The sequence below is a fragment of the Mus caroli genome, chromosome 7 (assembly GCF_900094665.2).
Source record: "Mus caroli chromosome 7, CAROLI_EIJ_v1.1, whole genome shotgun sequence".
Classification (NCBI taxonomy): Eukaryota; Metazoa; Chordata; class Mammalia; order Rodentia; family Muridae; genus Mus; species Mus caroli.
Genome location: NC_034576.1, coordinates 29,554,346 through 29,569,424, shown reverse-complemented (window position 1 = coordinate 29,569,424; position 15,079 = coordinate 29,554,346). Strand labels below are relative to the sequence as shown.

Here is a 15,079-nt window from a genome sequence, read left to right as displayed (position 1 = left end):
TCTCGAAAAACCAAAAAAAAAAAAAAAAAAAAAAAGACATAGATAAGAAAGATGAGAATAGATAAGAAAGATGAGACAGATCCATCTAAGTTGTTTACTGAACATTGACTAAAACTCCAATTCCCTCCAGCTCACTAGCTTCCCTCCCCCAGATACTTACTCATTCCCACTATCCTGTTATTCACACTGTTCTCTCTACACTCTCTCCTTCTGTTTTCTCTGTTCACTATCTCCTGCTATTAAGTTTTAAACCTGACAATAGTTCTGCTATACTGCCTCAACCTTCATTTTGTAGCTCATGACCTTAACCTGACCTAATGTTCTTTGACTATAACATCATGTTGCTGTATGGAGCCTCGAGACCCATGGAAATTCCCTAGACTTCCTGCCTCTAGACCCAGCCAATCAGCTTAAAGGTCACACAGTGCGGCTTTGTCTAGATAGCCAAATGCACCTGTTCGTGGGTTTTCCCATATAAAAACTGGCCCTGAGAACTGGCTGGGGTGTGCATCCCTGATTAATCAGTGTTGATATGTGTGTTCAATAAACCGTCCCGATACCCTACTGACATTGGTGTCTCCCAGTGGTTTGTGTGGCTAATCCTGAACTTCAACAATATTCTCTCCTCGCTCGCAGACAGCCCTGGCTATGCAGTCTACTTCCTCTCTACTTTGGACTCTTCTAGATGCCTCTGGCTGTCCTCTCTCTCATATCTACAAACAAACAAAAAGTTTTCCCTTAGCCATACCACGGAGCGGTCATGTCGTCAGTTTATGCACTTTCCAGCCCCCAAAATAGTAAAGATCTTTTTAAAAACTGTTCGTCCCTTCCCAATATCCCTCTGTCTTCTGGTGAGACCCGGGTTCGAACCCTTCGCTCTCAATCTTCCGAGGGCTCAGAACTATCTCCTCCTACACTCTTTCCAGAGTCTAACCGCTTAGACCCTTCCCCATGCTTCAACTCAAGTTCAGAAATATCCAGGACTGTAAGGCACTCAAAAACTACTCTTTGGAGTGGCCCGGAGCACCAGAGACTCCGCCCACTTCCAGAGCCACCCACGACGTACTGCAGTACTAGCCAATCGGGTGCGGCAGCGCCGGCTAGCAGGAGGCGGGACTTCTGGCGGACGTGCCAGTTGCCCTGCCCGTTAGCTTCTCAGCACTGTGTGTCGGGGCGGTCCTTCCGGCCAGTGTGGGGACTCACGGCGACGCCGCGGTCATGAGCCGGCCCAGCCGGTTGCAGAGGCAAGTTCTGAGCCTGTACCGCGAGCTGCTGCGCGCCGGGCGCGGGACGCCGGGCGCCGAGGCCCGGGTGCGGGCCGAGTTCCGGCAGCACGCCAGCCTTCCGCGAACCGACGTGCTGCGTATCGAGTATCTGTATCGCCGGGGTCGGCGCCAGCTACAGCTGCTGCGTTCCGGCCACGCCACGGCCATGGGTACCTTCGTGCGCCCGCGGGGTCCGGCTGAAGAGCCCGGCGACGCGACAGCCCCGGGGACCAGGCTGGATGATGGTGGTGCCCCAAAGAATTCTTGTGAAGGCACAGGGGCGCGGGAGACGCGATCCGATGGACGGTGACAGACAGACCTAGAGAAAGGTTCCTTCTGACAGTTTGGGGAGGATCGGGAACTCATCTAAATGGAAGCCGAGATGTCTTGAGAGACAATCGAATTTTCCCGATGCATGGTGAGAGATCAGACACTCCCTCACCAAGGAGGTTCCGGGCATTCTGTGGCACTGGCGGACTGCATAAGACATGCTGTGATACCCCAACCCAATGTCAAAGAGAGAGCACAGGCGCACGTTCTCCACCCGTCAGGGCCGTGACACCTCTTGACAGACAGCTCTCTTGACTTCTAAGAACACACCCACCTCCCCACTCCCCGCCCCTTGCTGTTTTTAACGCGGAGAAGACAGACTTTTTGCCGCGCTCGTTTAATAGAATACCCTGATGAACCGTGAGAAACTTGGCAGTCTGACTCGTTGTGAAGAACCGGGTTCATGAGGGAGGTTACAGTAGCTCATCCCAGCTGATGAGCCTGAGACTCTTGGGGAATCCCTAGTCTCTACTCCTGTTAGTCCTCCTCAGGATTCTTGCATAAAGGGAATAAATGTGAGGTGTGCTCTCTTCCTTGTTGATTGTCTTAACAATCTTGTTGATTCTTTTATTAGGGGTCTTTGCTCTTTCTTTTGAGACAGAGTCTTGTTATATAATATAGCCTAGGCTGGTCTCAGCATTCACCTCCTTCAGGCTCAGCCTCTAAACTCTGAGATTATAGGCATGCACGGCCATGCCAAGGTTGAAGAGGCAGGTGGGAGCAAAGGGGACCCAGCTGAGGCTTGGTGTGTGACAGAAAAAGATTCTGTGACACTTTTTACATAAGACTTTGACCTCACTTGCATAACCCCATCACAGGAGGTTAGCTATCTGCTCATCTCTCAGCTTCAGTTTTATTTAGCAAGGTGATCCTGGTTGCTTTAGTTTTTGTTCTTTTTAAGACATGGACTCACTTAACCCAGGCTGGCCTCAGTCTGGTCATGTGAGGGATAATGGCCTGCAACTCCTCCCTTCTCCTCCAGATCACAGGCATGATCTACCACAACATATGTTTGTTGTTCTGTTTGTGGCCTTGTGCTTGCCAAGCAAGTGCAACAACCACAAAGATTCACCTCCAGCCCCGAGGTGACCCTGTTAATCATGGTGCCATCTCAACTCAAGAGATATGAAAGTAACTACAGAAGATCTACTGAACCTGTGCCCTTTACATATCCCAGCCTCCACCTCTTCCTGGCCCCAAGGGCCTGAGCTACATAGAGTGACCTTGTCTCAAACAAAAAAAGAAAAAAGAAAAGGAAGGAAAAGGAGCCAGAGAGATGGTTCAGTGGATAAAGGAACTTGGTGACAAGCCTGACTAGCTGAGCTCAAATCCTAGGGACCACATAGGAGAAGATGAGAACTAACAGCAATTTGTCTGATGTCCATCTACCTGTGCACACACACACACATAGATAGAAAGATAAATACATAGATAGATGTATTTAGGAAGACAGACCATAATGAGAGATTCCCTGACACACCCCTTAACTACAGGTTTTCACTAACTTACGTGGGCTCTCCTAGAAGCTACTGCCCCCCAGACCTCTTCAGTCCCCATTTTTGCATTTCCAATAGCCATTCCAGTTTACTTTGCAGACACACTCCCTCCACCATGGTTAGCCTCCATGATTCCAGCAGACCTGACTATGGCCCCTCCTGAAGGTGGAACTCATGGCCTAAGCCAGGGGAATCCTTGGGACTTAGGTCTGGAAGTTTAAAGGGAGAGCTATCTTATTGGCTGGTAAATTGAGACAACAGTCTGGTCACTAGGAAATGGACAAAGGCAAAATGGGTGGGACCAGAAATGAATACATCATTTAGGATTTAGTTGTGCCAGGAGTCCTGAATTTCCCAGTGACCACACAAACTCCATTAAGCCAGGGAGGACTTGTCCTTAGTCACTCGCTCCTGTGTGGCTTTGTCACAGGGTGTGGCTATTCAGGAGATGTACATTCTATGTGCAGCTTGGAAACAGCTCAGGAAGGAGGGGCTGTGTTCAATGAACATCGGGCTAGCACAGGGCCTTGCTCTTGTGTCTGTCCGTTCCCACCTCTTCCCTCACACCTTAGATTTGAGGAGATCAGGTTGTCAACCACCCCGGGAATTTGGACTAGAGATTTGGATCAATGGTGGACCATTTGTCTGGCATGCTCCAGGTCCTGGATTTCATTTCAAGCAACACAGAACAGAAATATTAGCTAGGCCTGATGACACACACCTGTAATCCCGGCCCTCTGGAGGTTGAAGCAGAAGGTTCAAAATTAGCAGGGACTATGTGTAAAACTACCAAGGCGGGAAAATTATTCTAGGAAGGAGGGTGACTGTCTCAGTCCTGAGCTAGTGACTGCTCAGCCTACACCCATCTGTGCAGAATACGGGAACATCTCCAGAATGGATGTGAGACAGGTGTTGGCAGCATGCCAAAAGCACCTGCCCCAGCCTGGCACCTGCTTCCTCGGCAGGTGCCGGCTCTGCTTTTCTTTCTTTCTCCCCCCATCCCCCAGAAACTGGTGTTCATGGGAAGGATAGTCAGATAGACAGGAAGTATTAGGGAGTCCACCTCCCTAGGAGACCTCACCAGCGAGGTGTGGAAGCCTGGAACCACTGTGAGTGTGCTCCACGTGGTTTCCCAGGGTCTCCAGACATTTGGCACTCTGGGTACCTACTGCAGCCACCAGCTCTTTAAGTCAGCAGTGGTGACCTCCTTCCCTTCCTGGATCATGACCTTGTTCTCCTGCCAGTCAATCAACAGCTTGAGCTACATTTAATCTTTGTGTCACAATTTGGGGACCACCTCTAAGCCTCTCTGTGTCCTGCCCTCAAGGCAAAGGAATACAGAAGAAGCTGTCAGAACACACCCAAGCTATACCTGCCTCCAAGTTCTCAAGTACTGATATTCTCAGACATCTCTTGAAAGTGACCATTTAATGCACGTGTCTGGGATGGTGGGCTCAGATTGGAGGGAGACCATTGACATAACGGAGCACCAGGTAGGGCGTCCTGGCCAGCCGGGCATGAGAACAGCAGGAGACCCCCGACAAGGGCAGCAACAGCGTGGCACCCACCAGAAGGAGGAAGAGAAGGAGAAAGAAGAGGGTCAGGGGCCGCTTGGATGCTGGAGCTGGGACCCTGAAAAGAGACACGGTATTAAAACCAAGGGTGGGCCACCACCACGGTCCCTCCCCAACCCCCCAGCCCAATCTTTTCAAGCCTCTCACCCGCGATCCACTTCCAGCATCGCATCGGGCAGACTGGGGGGTACTTGCCTCTTCCTGTCCTGAGAGTAGACAGCAGACACCACAGAAGGAATGGCACGTAAGTGAGGACATTCTCTCACTACTCCAGACCTATAGGGCTGCCCTTATTCTCCTCCTTTCCTGGTACCCCTGAACCCCGCATGAACTTATAGTATGGCGGGCATCTGTACCTGTTCTTTAGACATCCACTGCCCTTTTTCTGATAATGCTGATGTAATGATGTGTGGGTGTGTGGGTGCCTCTACATTCAGACCTTCAGGGTCACTTTAGCCTGGCTTCCGCTTTCCCCTCTTCCATGATGGGGCACGTGACGCAGACCTGGCCAATCAGAGCACTCTGACTAGTTCAGCGTGCAGCCTGTAACCCAAGCAGGGCAGGTGAAGTCAAGCCTGAGACTTTGGCTACTTCAAGTAAGTCAGGGGTCATAAGTGTAGGTTAATAAACCAGGGAAAAGGGACTCCAGCTGGGGTTGGAGAGAGACCAAAAGACAGAGATGGAACCAAGATGCATTTTAGGTCCTGAATCAGTGGCGGCGTTTAGACTTTTCAGTTACAGAATGAAGAGAATCTTCCTTCGTATGTGTGCCTGTCAGTATGTGTCGGCTCTCTTTTACTTGGATCAACATCCCCTGGTGTGCCTAGCTCACCTGAGGCTTCCGGAGCCGCCTTCGATGGTGAGCTGCTAAATGTTTCCGGTGGCCAAGCCCCAAGGAGAGCAGGTCCTGTGGGAAGAGAAGGGTTCGTGTTTCTTGGAAGACCGGCAGCATGGTTATGGAAGGGTCTGGGAGAAGGTGCCACAGAGAGGAAATTATGCCGATACACTCGGATCTCGTGGGAGAGACAGAGAGGGGCAGAGCCAAAGAAACCAAGAGGAGAGAACCTTTACTTATTCATTCAGTCAACAAATATTTAATGAGTGTCTATTACATGCCAGGCACAATTCTAGGAGGCTTGGTGAGAATGGAAATGGGCAAAAAGTCTGGTCTCTGTGGAGCTTAACATTCCACCTAGAGAGGTAGGACGTTAACAAATAAATATATCGTGTCAAGCCCCAGTAAGGAACGTCAGAAATAATGGTGCAGGATGCTAAGCTGGGTCCCAGCAGCTCTTGGAAGAGGTGATGTGCAGAGACTGGACTGAGCCGGGAGAGCTGAGCAGGTCCTGTAGCTTGGAGCTGGGAGTGAGGCTGGTGTGCTTAGAGAAGGCTCAGGGCTGTGTCCACAGCACAGGGAAGGGCAGAATGAGGGGACAGAGACAGAGGAGAGGAAGGAAGCAAACAGGGATCCACGGTGACAAGGAGATACAGAACTCGTAAGAGAATCATGGTTACAGCTAGGGTGGTCACAGGGAGGTGGGCCCACCCCAGCGGTGAAGAGAATAAGGCAGGAGGATTGTGAGTTCAAGACTAGCCTATACTGCATAGCATGAATCTGTCTTTTAAAACAAAAATAATAATAATAATAATAATAATAATAATAATAATAATAATAAAATCAAACAAGAGAGGCTTAGAGGAAGAGACAGAGCCAAGTCTTCCTTGAAAGGGAAAGGCCATACTAGAAGGGTGTAGAAAGGTACCTTGTGGGGCCCAGCCAAGTAGGGAGCCTTTGAGGCGGGGCTGATCTCACCTCAAGGCCCTGTCCACTGCTCTGGGGTCCCCTGTAGCCACACAGCTCACAAGGAGCTCCTGGTATCCGAGATATCTTTTGCCCTGAGGGCCCAAGACCCCCAACATCCCCTGCTGGGTCCCACTCCAACTCTGCAGGAGTGGGGAAGGTACTGGGTGCCCAGGGCCCCCAGACTCCACCAGCTGCTGGCCCGTCTGAGTCTCCCTCAACTTCCAAGTCCTGGTCCAGGAGGTTGGCCTTCTCAAGCACCTGGAGCAGAGGACAGATGTCATGGGAGTTGGGGAGATTAGGGTCTGGGCTGGGGACTACCAGGGCAGGTCATACCAGGCTATAGCTGATCAACTGGGCCTGCAGCTGCCAGAGCCGTTGGAAGATAGTGTCTCGGTGGGTCCCAAGGGCCCTCAGGACCTGCTCCAGGGATGCCCAGGCCCTGGGCTCACTCCTCTCTGCCAGGCCCTCACCAAATGCAAGCAATGCATCCACGCGCTCAGCGGCCCCTCGTAGCTCTGCCTGCAGGGCCTGGAACACATGGCTAGACACTCTCACATACGACAGTGATACCAGATCCCCAACCCCACCCCAGAACCTGGAGTTATTTTGTCTTTCATGTCCTGTGCAGAAGTCAGAATATTCAATAAACCCACTTTCTATTCAAGAAAGCTTACACACATACCAAGGACTCTACCCACTCCCCCATATCCTGGCCTCCCACTGCCTACCTGCAGCTGGACAATTCTGTTATGGGCCAGCGTCCAAGACCCAAGGCCTTGTTCCAGGTCCTGCAGCCGGAAGTTCAACCTCAACAGACAAAGATGTAGACTGTCCTGTTCAGCTTCTAGTACTTCCAGACCAGAGTCAGGGTGCTGGAGATTCCAGGGGACCAAAATCAGGGCCAATTGGCCAATACACTACCCCTACTCCCAAGCAGGCTGCTGCCTTGTGGGTGTTTCTCTGAAGCCATACCCGTTTGAGAACCAACATTTGGGCTGCTCCCACTTGGCAGCCCTTTACACCAACGCTGGAGACATCTAATTTAAGATTTCCAGGTTCCTGAGCCTTCTAGAAAGGTCTTTATATGGGTCTAAACTAGGAAGAATAATGGAGCAGAGTACCCCCAAAAGGAATGGGGTTATATTAATAAAATTCTCATTTCCTACTTGGTAAAACGTGGAAATATGTCCAGCTTGGAGATGATAAAACATAACTCCAGTTCTCTGAGGCAAGAGAACTGAAAGTTCAAGGGCAGCCTGAGCTACACAGTGAAAGCATATCTCAAATAAGGAGGTCGGGGGAACCGGGGAGATGGCTCAGTTGATAAAATGTTTGCTGTACAAGCAAGTACACAAAGAACCAAGCATGTGGCACCAGCTGGTCAGTGACTGGAGGCAGATCTGTGGCGCTCACTCACCAGCCACCCTAGCTAGGTTCAATGGGAGACCCTGTCACATAGTGGAAAGTGACTGAGAGACACTGGCACCAGCACGCATGATGTGGCTGTATCCCTGCTCACACTTAGGCACACAGAGTAAATACACAAAACGATTAAAAATAAGTGAAATACTGATTGGCAACCAGATGTCCTTACAATGTCCCTTCCTCCACAGATATCCAGCACCCCTCAGAATCATATCATCTGAGCAAGGGGCAGATTCAGGGGGACAGACAGGAAGTGGGACTGGAACAGAGGGTGTGCTCAGCTCACCTCACAGGGCTTGCTCCCGTCTTGATGCTCATGGGAAGAGGCCAGAGGGAGTCTTGAGGGGCTGGTGGCAGACTCAGTGCTCTTCAGTTCACCCATGCAATGCTCAGGCAGGCCCAAGGAGGCCTGGACCTGCTCTGGCCTAGAGAGGAGAAAGGTTGATGGGCCCCCTGGTGAGGCACAGTGTCTCCTTTTCCACCTCAACCACATCCCCACTTTTCTCCAGGTCCTTTAGTCACAGCCACACATGGCCCTTCCCACAGCCCCCTCCCTCCCTCCCTCCCTCCCTCGGACCCACTATCAAGCCCCAGTCCCCACCTGCTTGTCTCTTCCTCAGGTGCAGGGCAGATGGTACCTCCGACAACATCCAGCTCTCTAGGAGCTGCCAGGGGACAATTCACAGGCTCTGGCGGGAATTCACGGCCAAGAGGTGGAACCAGGGCCATGGCCGTGCACTTGGGGATAGTCAGGTGAGGATGTGCGGTAACAGCAGCCGGTTTCCTAGACAGTCCCCCATGCTTTCTCAGCAGGACTTAAAGCCTAAGTCCAGGCTACTGAGAGGCCCAGGGGCCAGCCTAGCTCCACCCCTTCCTGGAAGAACCTGGACTAGAGAAATCTGATGCCTGGCTGAGGTGCGGAGGCATTTAACTCCTTCCTCCCCAGCAGGAGAACCTAAACCTTCCAATACCACCCCCTCGCCATCGTGGGGCTTTGAGGACCTTGGATCCTGTCACCTTCAGGGACACCTGTATCTCAGGGCCCATCCCATTCATTAAAGTCTCAGGTATAAGAATACTGAAAAAAAGTCCCAGCACCTGGCAGCTAAAGCCTGTCACCTCAGGCAAGCTGATCTCAAGTTCAAGGCCAGCCTAGGCAACTTAAGGAAGCCCTATTGCAAAACTAAAAAATAATGCAATTGTTGCCTGGGTTGTAGTTTAGTGGTACAGCATTTGTGTAGCATCCAAGAAGCCCTGGGTTCTATTTCCAGTATTGAAGGGGGGGTGGGGGGGGTGGAGAGAAAGAAACTGAAGCATCTCTTCCCACCTAGTTAAAAAAAAAAAAAAATCCAAGACGAGTAGAGGTATTTTCTGTTTATTTGGAATGGTGTCTTCTCCATGGTTTCCATAGTTACTGGGGAAATAAATAACCCTGGACAGCTACCTCTGCCCTAGGGTTCCAAGGTCTTAGAGCCTGGTGGTCACTTGCTCAGCAGGAGGCTGGCGCGCAGCACGCGGGGCACACGGCGAATGGTCAGTGAGACACGGGTGCCGCGCACCAGCTGGGCTCCGGGCAGCGCTGACTTGCAAGCAGTGGCATTGGGTGGCAGCGAGGTGGCGTCCAGCTCATCCACACAGGTAGCTGAGATGCCGTGGAGCAGGCGTGTGTAAGCTGTGCCCCGGAGCACCAGCAGGCTCCGTGGTTCCACCAGCAGCGAGGTGATGGGCCGTTGAGGAGGCCTGGGCTGCGGCAATCAGTTGATAATGGTCAGTGGATATCCAGAGTTTGGGAGTGTGTGAAAAGTCAGCGGGCATCCATAGCTGGTCAGGGGACAAGGGTTAGCAGGCGCTCAGGAGTGGTAATCTATAGGTTCTGGGGACAAGACTATTGGGCTGCCGTGTGTGTGTGTGTGTGTGTGTGTGTGTGTGTGTGTGTCCAGTCCTTTGGGAGGAGACAGGGCCTATGCTGCATTTGAAGACATAAAGGGCTACTACATTGTGTGAGCTTCAGCTGCCATCTGAGGGGCTGGGACAGACATGGGCAGTCCCAGGGATACTTACGCAGAGCTAATCTGGGGGTGCACTGCTGGGGTCAGGCTCTAATACAGAGGTTAAAGGGAATGGCCTATCCCAGGACTCTGGATGTTAGGGAGGCTTTAGTCAGGAATGGTATTGCAGCAAGCCTGCCTGGGTAGAAGGGATGGAAAAGAGGGAACTTTAGGGAGTGGAGCTAAGAAACATCTGGCCAGGGTGTTCGGGGGGGGGAGGGGGGTTGGAGGAAGATTCTATGAACACTGGGGTATCAAGAATGCATGACTTAAGAGCTAGCAGTCAGAGATAAGGGTGTTGGGTGTCCCCAACAGAGCCGTGTAAGGTTAAGGAGAATCTAGGGGTGATAGAGCATATGACTAGAGTTTCAGGACGCTGGTATTAAGGTGCCCTGTACAGTCTGGGAGGACACTGGGGCACACATGAGTGAATATGCCATCTGGGAGGACACTGGGGCACACATGAGTGAATATGCCATCTGGGAGGACACTGGGGCACACATGAATGAATATGCCATCTGGGAGGACACTGGGGCACACATGAATGAATATGTCATCTGGGAGGACACTGGGGCACACATGAGTGAATGACACAGTGGGATATCTTGAGGATGTCAAGGATATGCGTTGGAGCCAGGCACGGGGGCACACGCTTATAATGCTGGCACTGGGAGGATGGGACAGAAAGATGGCAAACATGAGGCCAGCCTGGGCTACATACATCTGTTCACAAAAATAAGCAAACAGTAATTTCTAAAAAAAAAAAAAAAAAAAACCTTTGTTGGAACACCATGTTGAGCTCAAGTGGCCTGAGGGAGGGTCACAGGTCATCCATATCCTTAGCCATCCAATACCATGGTGACGTAAGGATCGGGATCCATGGGTATCATGGCAGCTGGGGCACCGTACAAGCAGATTGGATGGGTATGGGCTGGCTATCTGGGAGAAAGCAGGGATACCCAACAAGGGACAGGGGAGCATGTCTGGATGTCACGAATACTCTAAACACAGGTAGGATCAGACTGTCCTGGAGCATATGGGATGTCAGACGTTAGAATGCCCCCAGATGCCCGCTCATCAGCGCAGGACCCACCTGCTCCACAGGGACATCATCGTCTGGCTGTCGAGGTTCATAGAAATCAAGGACAGTATGGGAGCCCAGGCTGATGGTGCTGACAGTTGGGTAGTACAGTGGTCCATCTTCATGAGGCTGGGGAGGAAGGGGGCACCAGGGAGCCTACGCCACTCCACTAAGTCAAAGTGGGGTTCCCAAGCTGGGACAGGGAGGAACGTGCCTAGGTGGAGTGAGGGTAGGCAAACATGATGGCTAGCCTCCTCTTAATGACTTGGAGATCTGGGGGAGGTACTTAGCATGGGAACGGGGATGAGGATGTGCGGTTACCATGATGCCCTCCCCAGGCAAATACTGGTTCACAAGGACATGGTTAGCTGGGAGACCCCCAAAAAGGCTGAGGTCAGACACTTTGTCCACGTAGCGTTGAAGCCATGGAGGGAGTCGCTCAGGGACCATCCCCCGAGGATGCGGGAGCCCACCTGCAGAGTGCAAGGGAGGTTTGAAGGGATTCAATCGGAGTCTTGGAATCTGGTACCCCCATTAAAGATATTCCAGCGGTTGGAAGCATCTCTACCCACTGAGTTTTGGAGATTGCCACTGGGTCTTTCTGGAGTTCCCTTCAAAGCACTTGGCTCTTAGAGATACTCCCAACCAACTAATAGATGCCTAAATCCCTCAAGACCATCACCAACCTCTGAATCCTCCTTGCTCTGGGACCCCTGAGACCCTGGGTGATAGCCTCGTATGTTTTGAAACCATTGAACCTGAGTTCTTCTCGTCTTTTCCCAATTATATTCTCTAGCTAGGAACACTTACCCCAGTTCTGAAGCTTCCTCCCAGACAGCTGAGTCCACTTTGGCTTTGGGGCATTGAAAACCTAGGAGGCAAGGAATGGGGTTTTCAGGACTTTCCTGCCCATGCCAACACAAGGGCATGGAGTGTGGAGTGAAAATGGGCTACCTAGAGCTTGTCTGGGGGGTTCTAGTTGGGGAGAGCAGCTATTCATATAATCTTGACCGAAAGATGGTCCTCCTCTATCCAGGCAGGTTGCTTTATCAAGAGTTTAGCTTCGAGAGGGAGACTCATGATGGTGTGGGGAAGCACGGGGACACTTGCCAAGCCAGACAGATCAGTTGATTCAACTTTGGTAATCAATGGGGTAACAGATGTTCTATCCAGACTGCACCCACAGCTGAAAATGGGAATTTACTCTTGGTGTAGTATAGGCCCAGATTTTGGGGGAGTGGGGAAAGACTATCCAAGAGTGCCCTCAAAATCTCCACATAACTGAGAATGGCTGTGGATGCCTGATTCTCCTGCATCCTCCCTCCCAGAGCTGGCACTGCAGACGTGAGCCACCACACTCAACCTGAGATGTCTCAACACAGGGAAAATGAGCTCTGATACTTTGTTCCCAAGGCTCTGGGGTTGCACTGGGGTATTCCTGTCAGGAATGTGATCTCAATAACACCCTTGTTTTAGAGGTTAGACTGGACTATCTCAGTGCAGGGAATTTGAGCTTTATAAGTGTGCCCTTAGGCTGGTGGAGGTGTGTCTTGATGGTACAGTGCGTACCTAGCTGTACGCCATAGCAGGAACACACACGCACACATATGCACATGCACCAACCCACACACACGTGTATGTACAAGCACACACACACACACACACACATTTTAGTTTTTCTAAGCCTCTAAGGGAACCTCTTTCTTGTTTATTTTGTTTGCTTTGTTTCAAACAAGACCTCACGATACAGAGCTAGAGAGTTGGCTCAGTGGTTTAAAGCACTTGCGGCTCTTGCCAAGGACCCAGGTTCACTTCCTAGCACCCACGTGGCTGCTCACGCCCATCTGTAACTCCAGTTTCAGGAAAGATGCAACACCCTCTTCTAGCCTTCTTAGACACTGGACAGAGGTAGTGCACATACATACCTGCCAACAAAACAAACACACACTCATGAAATTTAAAAAAAAAAAAAATCTAAAAAACCAAAAGGCCTCACTCAAATCGGGATCCTCCTGCCTCAGCCTCCGTAGCCGGGGTTGCAAGTGTGTGCCTCTACACTTGGCTAAGAAAGCTCTTTCAGACAGAGCTAGAAATGTCAGAAAGAGGAATGGGGAGTATGGGAGTGTGCAAAGGTATTCTCCTTGCCAGGGGTTTCCCAGTTCCAGGGTTCTCATACAGGGGCTGAGTGTTGGGAAGGAATTATGAGAAGACAAGAAAGGCAGGGGAGGGGGTCCTGTTCCAGCCCCATAGGAGAGCAGCAACCATGGCCCTGGGCCTCAACAAGGGCCGCAAGGTGACAGAATAACATAAGCAAGCCGAGGCACAGCCAGTGCCATGGACCCTCACCAAGCACACACGTGAGACATGACCCGGGAGGTGTGTAGCTCCATGTCCACTGAGCAGTGTGCCACGGGGCTGCTCAAGGTCTCCAAGGACAAGTGGGCACTCAGGTTCATCAAGAAGAGGGTGGGCACGAATATCCATGCCAAGGGGAAGCAGGAAGAGGTGAGCAACGTGCTGGCAGCCATGAGGAAAGCAGCAGCCAAGAAGGACGGATGACCCCCTCCCCCAAAAAACGTTTATGTCATGTGACCACAGAGACAAACACATACACAAACACACACGCTAAAAGAGAGAGACAGAGAGAGAGAGAGACAAAGGTACCTGTCGAAGCAAATATTCCTCTTCTTCCTTGGAGATGAAGTCAGGGACATAGTAGATTAGAGGTGGCGCCTATAAAATTAAGACTGCCGTTGGGACAGTGGTTCTCAACCTGTGGGTCGCGACCCCGTTTGCTGACCATCAGGAAGTACAGACTTTTACATTATGATTCATAAAATAGTTATGAAGTAGCAACAAAGATAATTTTATAGTGGAAGGAGGAATCACCACCACACGAGGAACTGTATTAAAGGGTCCCAGCATTAGCAAGGTTAAGAACAGCTTTGCCCAACACAGGGATCCTATCGTGACTGGGCAACCTTTCCCTTTGGAGAGAGACTTGGGATGGCCTATGAAACTGCATATTGGAAGTGGGGCAGCCGGCTAGACTCTGAGGAGAGCTGGGGCAGTCCAACCAAGAGACCCAGGAATGACTCTGTCACTCCACCCACCCTCACACCCGTCGTTCCCACATTCCTCTACACCCCAGCCTTTTCAACCTGTTCCACCCTGAAAGGTTCCAGTGCTGGGACCCTGGCGTCCTGCTCCTCCATGGATACCAACTCCTTGTGTGCCGTCCTGTGGGGAGGAGGAAGTCACTGAGCCTCCTGTCTTCAAGCTGTGACCAGCCTTCCTTCCAGCCCATCAGGGGCCAGACCCTACCTACCCTCAGACTTCCTATAAACTCCAATCTTCAACGCTGGAGTCTTCTGTTTCTCAAAGCCACCCGAAGATCACTCCCCGTCCCGCGACCCCCATTTCCCAGCCCGGATCTCAGCAGTCAGTACAATCCTCCATCGCTCTGTCCACCGTTGCCCACCAACGTATACGTGAGTCTTCCCAAGCCTCACAGAGAACGCTCTCGGAGCCCACACATGAAGCCTCTCTCGAATGCAATCGTAAGCACAGGTCCCTCCGAGCCTAAAGACCCTCCTCTCACGTCGGCTCCTTCACATCTCCTATTCTGAGCTTTCTCAGACTTATCCACTCTTATCTCCCGACTCAGAACCCTCTCTGACTTCCCTTGCCGAGTGCCCCCTTCACTTCTGCACCCTCAGACCTGAGCCAGATTCCCAAAGTTTCTTCCCCTGTAGAACCTCAGACCCCTGAGTGTCAGGATGCCACACTCTGAGCCCCCTAGAGCTCTCACCTTAGACCTCCACATTCAGTCCTTTGGACACTCACCCCTACCGCTCCCTCCGCCCCCAAGACTCCCCTCCTTCTCCAAAATAAATCTGACCGTCTACTGCGTCTTCTCCAATTTCCAGACTCAACGCGCGCATCCTCGCACGCCCCCCCCCAGCCACTTCCGCCAAGCATTACTGACGCAGGAAGGCTCAGACCACTGGGCGTACTCAGAGAACCTAAGGGCCCGCCCTCCAGCCAATCCACGCT

General features: G+C 51.6%; 3 protein-coding genes and 1 pseudogene across 5 annotated transcripts; 2 read left to right on the top strand and 2 right to left on the bottom strand.

The window, feature by feature from the left end:
- The first annotated feature begins 1,152 nt into the window (after positions 1 to 1,152).
- Positions 1,153 to 2,145, top strand: Sdhaf1 (succinate dehydrogenase complex assembly factor 1). Its single transcript, XM_021166671.2, has one exon. It carries the CDS (start codon positions 1,219 to 1,221, stop codon positions 1,573 to 1,575), a length of 357 nt encoding a protein of 118 aa, XP_021022330.1. The 5' UTR covers positions 1,153 to 1,218; the 3' UTR covers positions 1,576 to 2,145.
- Positions 2,146 to 4,500: 2,355 nt separating this feature from the next.
- Syne4 (spectrin repeat containing nuclear envelope family member 4) lies at positions 4,501 to 8,760 on the bottom strand. 2 transcript variants are annotated; one of them, XM_021166622.1, is made up of 8 exons: positions 8,496 to 8,760; positions 8,181 to 8,319; positions 7,198 to 7,341; positions 6,803 to 6,997; positions 6,479 to 6,727; positions 5,498 to 5,572; positions 4,813 to 4,871; positions 4,501 to 4,723 (listed from the first exon to the last, which is right to left on the bottom strand). In XM_021166622.1, the coding sequence occupies exons 1-8, from the start codon at positions 8,621 to 8,623 to the stop codon at positions 4,546 to 4,548; spliced, it is 1,167 nt and encodes a 388-aa protein (XP_021022281.1). In that variant the 5' UTR covers positions 8,624 to 8,760; the 3' UTR covers positions 4,501 to 4,545. The 2 variants fall into 2 exon arrangements, with proteins under 2 accessions (XP_021022281.1, XP_029335587.1); XM_029479727.1 differs by having other exon boundaries at positions 4,501 to 4,594; positions 4,861 to 4,871; positions 8,496 to 8,745.
- A 496-nt stretch (positions 8,761 to 9,256) lies between these two features.
- On the bottom strand, positions 9,257 to 15,014 carry Alkbh6 (alkB homolog 6). 2 transcript variants are annotated; one of them, XM_021166652.2, is made up of 7 exons: positions 14,925 to 15,014; positions 14,185 to 14,263; positions 13,688 to 13,756; positions 11,834 to 11,894; positions 11,345 to 11,496; positions 11,036 to 11,152; positions 9,257 to 9,639 (listed from the first exon to the last, which is right to left on the bottom strand). In XM_021166652.2, the coding sequence occupies exons 1-7, from the start codon at positions 15,002 to 15,004 to the stop codon at positions 9,376 to 9,378; spliced, it is 822 nt and encodes a 273-aa protein (XP_021022311.2). In that variant the 5' UTR covers positions 15,005 to 15,014; the 3' UTR covers positions 9,257 to 9,375. The 2 variants fall into 2 exon arrangements, with proteins under 2 accessions (XP_021022311.2, XP_029335592.1); XM_029479732.1 differs by lacking the exon at positions 11,036 to 11,152 and having other exon boundaries at positions 9,265 to 9,639.
- LOC115031528 lies at positions 13,030 to 13,588 on the top strand (annotated as a pseudogene).
- Positions 15,015 to 15,079: the final 65 nt, after the last annotated feature.

Excerpts from the sequence above, each read along its gene's own strand:
- Sdhaf1 (XM_021166671.2), top strand. The coding sequence starts at position 1,219 with ATGAGCCGGCCCAGCCGGTTGCAGAGGCAAGTTCTGAGCCTGTACCGC.
- Alkbh6 (XM_021166652.2), bottom strand. The coding sequence starts at position 15,004 with ATGCTTGGCGGAAGTGGCTGGGGGGGGGCGTGCGAGGATGCGCGCGTT. Across the intron at positions 13,757-14,184 it reads AACCTTTCAGGGTGGAACAG|GCGCCACCTCTAATCTACTA; the intron begins GTTGAAAAGGCT and ends TTAATTTTATAG. Across the intron at positions 11,895-13,687 it reads AGGAATATTTGCTTCGACAG|GTTTTCAATGCCCCAAAGCC; the intron begins GTACCTTTGTCT and ends CTTGCCTCCTAG.
- Syne4 (XM_021166622.1), bottom strand. The coding sequence starts at position 8,623 with ATGGCCCTGGTTCCACCTCTTGGCCGTGAATTCCCGCCAGAGCCTGTG. Across the intron at positions 8,320-8,495 it reads CCTGAGGAAGAGACAAGCAG|GCCAGAGCAGGTCCAGGCCT; the intron begins GTGGGGACTGGG and ends TCTCCTCTCTAG. Across the intron at positions 6,998-7,197 it reads ACAGAATTGTCCAGCTGCAG|GCCCTGCAGGCAGAGCTACG; the intron begins GTAGGCAGTGGG and ends CATGTGTTCCAG.